Source organism: Buceros rhinoceros, unplaced genomic scaffold (assembly GCF_000710305.1).
Source record: "Buceros rhinoceros silvestris isolate BGI_N320 unplaced genomic scaffold, ASM71030v1 scaffold30966, whole genome shotgun sequence".
In the NCBI taxonomy this organism is placed as follows: domain Eukaryota; kingdom Metazoa; phylum Chordata; class Aves; order Bucerotiformes; family Bucerotidae; genus Buceros; species Buceros rhinoceros.
The window spans coordinates 58827-68639 of NW_010417526.1; the positions used below are offsets into that span (position 1 = coordinate 58827).

The following is a 9813-nucleotide window of genomic DNA, read 5'->3' on the forward strand; positions in this document are numbered from 1 at the left end:
GTTCAGGGTTTCTAGCAGAGGAGTGGGGTCACCTGCTGCCACAGGCCCTCAGCCTAAGAGGGTGGGGTGTGATGTGCTGTCCTGCATGAAGAGTGCTTGCTAGTCAGGACTGTTTTAGTGCTTTATCCCTCTGTACCCCAGCAAATCCTGTTAGGAGAGTCTTCCTGCAGTGAGCCACAGGCTCTTGGGATCACCTCTGCCTCACCAGAAGAGGTACAAATTACAACATGTTGCTAGTAAAGATTTTATTTATAAAGTAGTATCATTTTACTGCAGAAGGCAGCACTAAAGGTGCTTCTGAGGGGACATTTCTGGTCCAGAAGCACTGACAGCAAGTCATTCAGATTCCCCTGTGGATGTCAGAGTATCCACTTTACAGTGGAAGCCATTTATTTCTTTATAAAATAGCTGTTGCTGTTTCCATGCCCAAACAAGACCAAACACTCAAGTTTCCACAGAGTACTTGGGCAGCTCTCCTCACCCTCAGCTGGTGGGGGAAGGGCAGAAGGGGGCGCATCGGCTCAGGTATTTGTGAGAACCTGATTCACAAAATTGCCCCAGTGAGAGGTTGTGGATGCAGCAGGGGGACAGGGCAGCATGCGGGTGCTGTGAGCCACCACGTCTCCACCAGCATGAACCTCGCAGCCACTGGCAACTGCCTCGCTGATTCTCCAGGAATTATCCGCCTGAAATTTCTATGGGCAGGAGAAGTGTGTTTAAGAAACAAGTTCTACTTTTAAGAAAAAAGTGTTTTAAAAATCAGTCTGAAATTAAAACATGACTACATTATTTTGGTCTTGCTGTGGCCATCAATAACCTGCCAGTGAAAGAGATGTCTTCACAGCTGTGTTCTCAAACGAGTGTGCTGCATGGCTCTTACCGTGTGACCGAAGCCCTAAAATAATGTCTATTACTGCTGGAATTTTACAGGATTTTATAATTCCTTGCTTTCTGAGTTCAAATGTTATTACAATAATAATTTATTACTGTTGTGTTAGCTAAAAGTGTCTAATATTTCCAGCCTACGTCAGGGGGAAAAAACCAAATAGGAGAGCAAGTATCAAACGGAATAAAGGTAGTGTTAAAAGCAGCAGTTAAGCAATTTCTGTGAATATTTATAAAATAAACATCTTGTTAAAAGGACTTACTTTTATGCACAGTAGTAACATGTGCCTTAAAACTCTGCAACTGAAAAAAAGCAGAAGCCCTTGAATTTGTTTAGGAACCCTGCTTTATTACCAAATACTTTCAAGTACTTTGTGGGTGTGCTTTAGCTTTGTTTAAGGTTTGAAAACATTCCACTACCCCAAGTGTAACTGAGGAGAAAAAAAAAAAGCAACTGGCTAGAGTTTGGTTAATGATTTACTGGGGAATCTTGATGTGTGATAATGAATAAAATGCAAATCTGTTTTACTGGCAATCCTCAGTTTTGATTTATGAGGAATTACTAATTTTTATATTGTTTCCAGCTGGAAGAAAAGAAATTTTACCAAAGCTTTTTTTTTGATGTTCCTGCTGTCATGAAATACATACTTTTTTTTTTTTTTTTTTTTTTTTTTTTTTTTTTTTTTTTCTCCTATCTTAAGAAACCAAGAACTCCTTTCCCAAGAGGTCCAAGGAGCAAGGCACCTTTGAAATGTCTGTGGGCAGGCTGCTACCAACGGCACAGGTAGGCTGTTGCCTCCACGGTGACCAGCAGGATGGCGCTGGGGGAGGACGGCAGTGGCAAAGGGCATGGTCTGCGTTTCTCGCATCCCTCTAGTCCCGTTAGCTGCTCTGGTCTGCGGCTGTGCCGCTTCCGTGGGAACAGCCTTGACAGTGGGGTGGCAGAAGTGTTCTGCCCTAGGCAGGGGAGATGAGAAGGGGTGGGGTGGGGCCTACAGCTCACCAAATAGTTCTTGCGGTACTAGAAATGAAATTAAATATCCAGTAACGTAGGAGGAAACATCGAAACAAAAACTCCCTCCCTGAAGGATAAGGTTCTTTCCAGCAATGACGAAGTAACACTTGTGTTAATTAAATATGCTCAAAAGAGTTAAAAATAGATGAATGCAGGCATTGTAAACAAAGTCTGCAGTAACTTGGAGCTGCACATGCTTTTAAAACACACAGCTATGAAAATCTACCTTAGACAGGAATGATAACCTCCTCTTTAACTCCCTGTTCTCATTCTCCCTCATCCTACCTTTGCACAACTTGGAACTAAAGTGAAGAACTGGGTATGCTTATTCAGCCCATATGAGAAAAAAGCTGTTTTCTTATCAGCATCTCTTAATGACGTTGCTCAATAATGCCTTAAAATGTTGTACCCAAGAATGCATGTACGCATGCTAGAACGCTTCAAAAAACACACTTTTATTTCACATTTTGATTTATATGTTACTCAGAAGAATATCTGTTCATTTAATTATTTCAGTAAACATAATAATGGTATCACTAACTACACTACAGAGTATTTTCCCGTTTTTAAGGAATATGAGTCTATTTATAATTAAAGGAATGCTATATTAATGATGATTAAAGTCTCAGAGGGAAAAATTTAATGTCCACCTCATAATATTATGCCAGAATTACATGCACAGAAGACTTCTTAATAATCTTTGTTTCTTAATTTAGTTTTGATTGGCGATGAAATACAGAGTAGCACTCAAGGGCTCAAATTTCGAGTCTTCAGCATTTCTGCTGTTTAAATTGTACGAATGCACAGGACTCCTGGCTGTAGGCTTCTTTTTCAAGCTTCTGTTTTGTTATGAAGAAAATTAACTACAGGCAACAATAATTGCCAATAATTTCATAATTTTTTTAGCCTCTAAGGTGTGGGATGGTGTTGTTATAACTAAGTCTAAACATAAACAGAAAACTGTATTTTTGTGTTTGCCATTTCAGCTGCGGATACAGGTTGGTAATGTAAATTCATTTCCAGTTTGCAAGTTACAGCAATAGCCACTAGGAGTCTCCTGGTTGAGCTGGTGATGAATTTACACACTAATCCTGGCTGATGTTTGAATGTTGCAACCCCCATGCTAAACACTGGATTTCAGCCCCGGGAACAGCCCATGCAAGGGGCAGGTGCAGCTCTGGCACGGTGGGACCCCCAAGCCATGAACAGCATCACAGAGGCTCCTGATGCCCGTACCAGGGGCACAGCCTACAAACAGAAATAAGGAAGTTCGAAGCCACCTATGCAATGTCCTTGTAGGGCAAAAGACGGTGATGACCATGAGAAGTTAGATTTGGCTTTTTTATAACTCAACAGAGTTTTGTGAAACTGTAACAAGTGCTTATCAAGAGGTTAGTAGGTTTCACCGTTAGTAACTCGCAAGGATTTAAAGCACATTTATACCTAAACTGAAATGCTGCAGGCCCCAAGAACTACCACCCTCAGGTACTTAAAAATCTGCAGTTCTGGCTTTTCTCTTCTGCCTTCCCCTTCCCTCTCCTCCTGAGCCAACTAAGCATAAACGTATGGTGCCAGACACTCTTACCTATGCCAAATGCTCAAAGTTCATGAATTACAGACGCACAGCAATGGTTTTGCTGGCTCAAACACTGGCATCATCCAGTCCAGTTCTGTGACTGACAAAGGATAGCCAGTTTTCCTCGAAGGAACGCCATAGAAAGCAGAAGTACATCGTCTGCCAGCATGCATGCCTCACCCTGAGCTGCGAGAGATTGCCTTAAAACTTACAGGAAAGACAGAGGTGACCAGTCAACCTCCTTCACAGGGGCCTGGTGATCCCACAGGCAGGAGGGGAAAGAATGCTGTCACGTCCTTCTTGTAGACGTAAGAAACTCCACAGCCAGAAACCATAAGCATTCACTTCATTTACGTTTCTTCCATGCCTCTTGAGCAAAATCCTTTACCGAGCTCTACAAATCCCAAGTGACTTTAAAACTGATGAAATTTTAAACAAATAATAATATGGAGAGCTATTCATTCGGCTTCTGCTTTTTGGGCTTCTCAGTTTCATTTTCAAACTTTTCTCTGCATCCAGAAGGACTAAGAAAATAATGATGATGTTTTAAATGAAAGCCAAGAATCTCACATAATCATAGGACTCCAGGGGTTTGAGGTTTCAGAATAATCTCATGAGTTGTCAATACTGAATGTCACCAGAAACTATAATGTTATGCAATCTATATACCAGCAACTGTCTGATGGTTTTCCTGCTGCATGTTCCCCGTGATACCTACCGATGCTGTCCTGGAGGGATGACCCCAAGGTACTCAAAAGTGGTGAGCTTCCACATGATGGGTTTAGCTACTAATTAGAGGAGTGTTGCATTTTGCAACAAATCTACATGTGCAAAGCCTTGTTATTCGCTCTGTCAACTAAACAAACTTGCCAAGTAAAAATTCATAATGACTCAAAAGAACACTTAATTCCATGAGGAATATGCAGAAATAAGTAGGAGGCAAATTTTACCATTAACTGCCCACCTCCTCTGTGCTGGATGCTTGCGTGCACTGCAATGCGTGATTGGATTGTCTGTTATCGTGGACTATCATCATCTCCCTCTCATGGACTGCCTCAGATTTTCCCATATTCTCCCAGCAGGATTTGGGTGAACTTCTCACTCTGGTTGTGTTTCCTGCATATAATCTACACTACACTGATAGCTGACACAGACTCTACAACTAGTACCTTAGTCTGTACAGTCTGGGGTGAGGAGAAAATTACTAAACGTGATCAGAGAACCGATATGGAAACAAAACAGGAGGCTGCTTCAACCTCTTCCTCCAGAAGCAGGCTCAGCTGTTTGGTACCCCTGATTCTTGTTAGGATATCTGAAGGCATATGTTAACCTGATTTCAATAACGAAACACTGGTGCGCGGGTTTAGCACGCAAATATCCAATACTCACAACAATAAACCCAAGCATTTGTGTAAGTCAGTTTAGCACATCACCATGCTGAAAAGAAACCTCTGGATCTCTGTCACTTCAAATTCAGGGTTTTTTAGTGCAAGAACATGCCTAACAGCAATGTACTCTTTTCCACTGCCCCCCCAAAAAAGTCAAAATGCCAAAGGCTCAGCCCTACAAGTATGTAAAACCTCATTTTAAAGGAAATGGGTAATTTCTACACGTAGCTATAGTGTAGACGTGAAGCACTTTTAGGGATGAGAATGGTCTGCTGCTGTGCAGTACCTTAGGAAAGCAACAGAAAGGCTGATGTTCCTGATGTTTGAAATAAGCCAAGCTGTTACCAGCGCTATCTGAATATAGCGTGTATGTCCAACATACCTCATACTGAAAGCAAATACAACTGTTTACCATGTAGGAGACAATCACTCCCCATGCGCATCACTAAATACACACCCTCATTGTGTGTGCTCGCTCTCTCCCTAGTTCTTCCTCTCTCTCTGCTTCTCATGTCAGGATTCTGGTGGCCTTCTGCATCTCAACAGCTTAAGCAGCAAGTGAGCTACAGCAAAATTTGACCCCCCAACATAGCATCGAGGACCTTGCTAGGTCAAACATTTTCGGTGGGGGTGGTGGGGTGAGGGTTCTGGTGCCATTTTTAATGCTTAGATTTAATCAAAATGTCTCTTTGTTTGGGGTGGGGTTTTTTTTTTTTGGTGTTTAAAATGATTATTCTTACTAGAGAGCAGACTGATAACAAAGGTTTTCAGAAACTTGAAAAATTAATTATGACGGGAACCGCTGCAATGTTTGTCTGCACTAAGAGGAAGAAACAAGTTTTGCTGGGCAGTTTCTTTTGCATTAGAAGAACAAATTCTCTTACTACATAATGAGTTACTAAATGCCACTGATTGAGGGCTAGATCACAGCTATTACTATTCCGAGGGAGAAAATACATTTCTAGATAAAGAAAAAAGGCTGTATTACACAGGACACGATGCTTTCATTTGTTTTTAAACAGTGGCTGCTTGAATCTGCTCGGAGGTTCAGCGTGTCAAAGGCATGTCAGCAGAGATGGATTAGTGGGCAGAGAACGAGTGGTGCAGTTAAAGGTTCATAGTGAGTGTAATTTATTCACGTAGCTCTACAATCTATCACATGGCTATTACCATAATGTACGTGGGAAGCAGCTGCGTGCATGCACATAATGCCCTAAATGTATGTGTGGTTGGACCTGAACTCCTTACAGAGCAGTAGTGGTTGAAAATGATACCATAAGGCATTTAAAAGCAAATTTCCTTCCTATGAGGATGCTGTCACACAGCAATGATGATTTGTACGCAGTCGAGTATTTAGTAGACTTTTCTCAGTTCTGATCATCTCACTTACCAGAACTCGTTGGTTTTTCAAATCCGAATTACGGAGGTAATGTGATATATGTTTCCAGTGTTTTATTAATAGATGTAAATACATATGTTTTGCATCTCAAACTCGCATTTTCTAGTCAAGGAATACTGTATTTTCCACTCAATATTTAACAGAAATATTCAGTGGCAAAGCAAATGAATTCTCCTTGTTTGTGAGGAGAAGCATGTTACCTCCTAGTTGAAGATCTCCTTTACCTCGAATGACCTCTTGCAGCCCAATCTATCAAACACTCAGGGGCAGTATAACTGTAACAGTAGTATGATGTATATTTTTAGTGTCTGCCTGGTTTTTTATACCTGTGCAACTCACAGCAACTCACTTTACCAAGCTCAACATTTCCAAAACTAGTTCTCTAATTTTAGAAGAACCTAAATTGAGGAACTTGACTTCAGTCTCTTTTAGATTGGCTTGAATGCCTATGGTTTCAGTTGAAGAAGAAAGCTGTCAGTAGTTGGTAGAGCTGGCCCTCACCCCAAGGTGCTTCTTGCTGTACTGTCCATGCACAGGCCCAGATCTGTGGTATGTGCCGGCTGCGCACAGGAGCAAAGCTCCAGCACGGCTGCCCGTGGCTGTGTGGGCTTGCCAGAAAAACTCCACCAGCGCAGCTCCCACCACCACTTTGTAAGCTTCTGCAGTTTGAGTTCTAATGTTTGGAAATGATGATGAATTATACTGTGCTATGATGCTTTCAGGTGATTGTATTGAAACAAATTAACTCAAGTCTTTCATAATCCAGGCAAATGCACTCTCATTACAGGTTAGTGCACTAGGAGTTTTATGCTGCTTTCTTTTAAGCCATTAAAAGTTGACCGAATTCAAAGTCAAGTTAGGTCTCCATAAGCAGAACATCTCACTGCTCAGCTTAATGTATTGCTCAGCATTTTGTTGAGCAGAATCTTTCATATTTGGAATACAATCGAGATTTTTCTTGGATAGTTACATGTATGCTCTAGGGCTTCCACTTTGAAGCCAGCTGACAATTACATACCCGCTAACTGTGCAAAACAAAAAACTTGTCTTACCATTGCACAAAAAGTTTCAGGAGGATCTCCACACGTTATGTCTGGGGGATCCAGAGTCACTTTTACGTATTTGATCATGTCTCTGGCTTCCGGCTGGCAGGCCATGTAATCCCACACTTTTCCTTCTTCAGTGTAAATCTGAGTCTTACACACGTCATAATGTCCCCACACGGAAGGGTAGTGCTGCATCACGGAGGATACGGTAACCCAGAGGGCGTGAAGTGACAGGAATCTTGACAAATACATTTCTAAATCCTTTTATGTCACCTTCGTAAGGATGCTCACTACCGGCGTACGTTGCGGTCTATAGCTTGTACATACACATGTATATAGTTTATAAAACAGGTTCCAACTCAAAGGTGAAGCATTAGGATAGGATGTTTGTTTCACTAAGTTAAAGACTTTGGTAGAAGCCACCCAGACCCTGATGACAGCCTTTGACAGCAGCACAGCGCTTATCCTTTGTCTTATAACTTATCTGTCAGGGCTTCTTGTAAAAGATGTCCAATAGCAGATGATAATTTGTGAAGTTGCAGGTCTTCAGCTACACTGTCGATAACCCTGAGTGATCCTCTGTGTTCAGGGCTCACAGGGGATGCCCAGACGCACTGATAAATCAGTATCCGAAGCAAAAGGCTGAGTGTCTACAGGCTGGTGTCTGTTTCCCATCAATCATTCTTTTCTTCTGGCACCAGCACCCTTTTAGAAACAATAAGAGTTAGAGTTATTGTCCAAGAATCAATGCATTACAAAATACATGATATGTTGACATTCTGAAGGTTTGATGCAATATAAAGCAAATTGGTATAATATGGATAACCTTTACCGTGAGTGTTGTGCTACAATGAAACTACCAAAATCACTCACAGTGAAAAGTATTTTGACATGAAGTATTTAACTCTTCTCTAACAAAGACAGATTTATAACATTGCAGGTGAGTTACAGGTTTCTGCTTCCAAAACCATATTTTCACCCTAGCAAAACCAGAGTAAACAACCGAACTCAACCATTTCCCAGATTGTGCAGCAGGCAGGGGAGCATATAGCCCAGCACCGCAGGGCAGCAGCAGGAGGGCACTTCTATTAAAGTGACACGGAGACAGGTATCAGAGCTACCACGTGCTGATAGTCTCTTGCAAGAGGACCTCAGTGAGCCCCAAAACCTTATGCATTTCTTGGGGAGTTTTGGGGTTGTTGTTTTTTGGGTTTTTTTTTAAATTATTTTTTTTTAAGAGTAACAAAGATATTGCAAGCACACTTCCATTTCCTTGAAATGTCATTAGCATTTGAACTATGATTTATTGATCATGCTGATGATAAACTAGTGATTAAGATAATGATTATTTTGTAGCTTACTATAAGGATGCTTTCCTCTGTTATGGCAGTCTCATTTTCCTTTATTTGGGTGTGAGGGTACCTGTGTACTCAGTATTTATTTCATAGCAGCTATATCCCCTCTCCTCTCTTCAAAAGCAAATAGGAATTCCCTTGGTTTGTATCCCCTCAATCATGTCATTACAGGGATAAAAGCCTAGGATGTTACTATGACTTACAATAAATATTTGCTACAAAACACAGGTAAAAATAAAAATTACCCATGAGGGAAACTGCAAAGACGCAGTAAGTGCCCTAAAGACGGACAAAGAAAACCAGGGTGAGGAACTCCAACTCATTTCTCTCAGCCTGCACCTGGTGTTAGCCTGTGCCAGCCGAGTTTGGAGATCCTGGGTGCTGGGTTCTCTCTCTGCAGAAGGAGGATTTCAGCCAGCTGCTGCGGCACCTCTGCACTCTTTTTGTCTGGTTGCTAAAATCTAAGCAAACCCGTCAGATGGATGTTAAGAAAAAAACGCAAGCCACCGCTTTCCGCAGCCTGCTTTGCTTGTTCCCAGTTTTAAATTATGCTCAGGACCATGAACCCTCCTAGACCCCAAAACCCTGGGAAGCGGTATGTGACCTGGTAAGCTCCTTAGCACGTTGCTTTGGTAATACGCATTTTCAAAACTTATCTTCAAAGCTATTTGCAAACGGCCTCCCTATATTTAAATAACGCTTCATCTTAAACTGAGCTAAACTACAGACACTATGAAATGCCAACAGATGGTTGAATTGTGTTTCCATAGCAAAGTAATTTACAATAATTGCCGTATGGACGTAAATGCAATTTTCCATTATATTCATTTTATCAAGTGTTACCATACAACACTCATATATTTTATCAGAATACGCAGGGAATACCTGAATTTTCATGCAGTAACAATTCTCAATTAGTTCAAACATATTTAAGCTTCAAATCTGAATTTGACACAAAAGCAGAAATATCTAAGCCCAAATTAAAATTAAAAAATCTTTTTTAAGAAGCATGCTGTGTAGTACCACTGTGTTTTCTGTAGTGACCTTACTTTTTTTTTTTTTATTTTCAGTGGCACCGTTTACTTATTGTTTTGGAATTCGGTAATTCAGAGAACATTTTCCATGTTGTTCTAAAGACACCTCTTTCCC

At 41.2% G+C, this 9813-nt stretch overlaps 1 protein-coding gene across 1 annotated transcript in view; it reads right to left on the minus strand.

Annotated features, from left to right (window-relative positions):
* Window positions 1-7561, minus strand: part of NTNG1 (netrin G1) — a 61799-nt gene extending 54238 nt beyond the window's left edge. The window contains exon 1 of the mRNA XM_010138228.1: window positions 7316-7561. Within this exon, the coding sequence (XP_010136530.1) occupies window positions 7316-7561 (246 nt within the window). The remainder of the gene's footprint in view (window positions 1-7315) is intronic.
* Between the last annotated feature and the right edge of the window lie 2252 nt (window positions 7562-9813).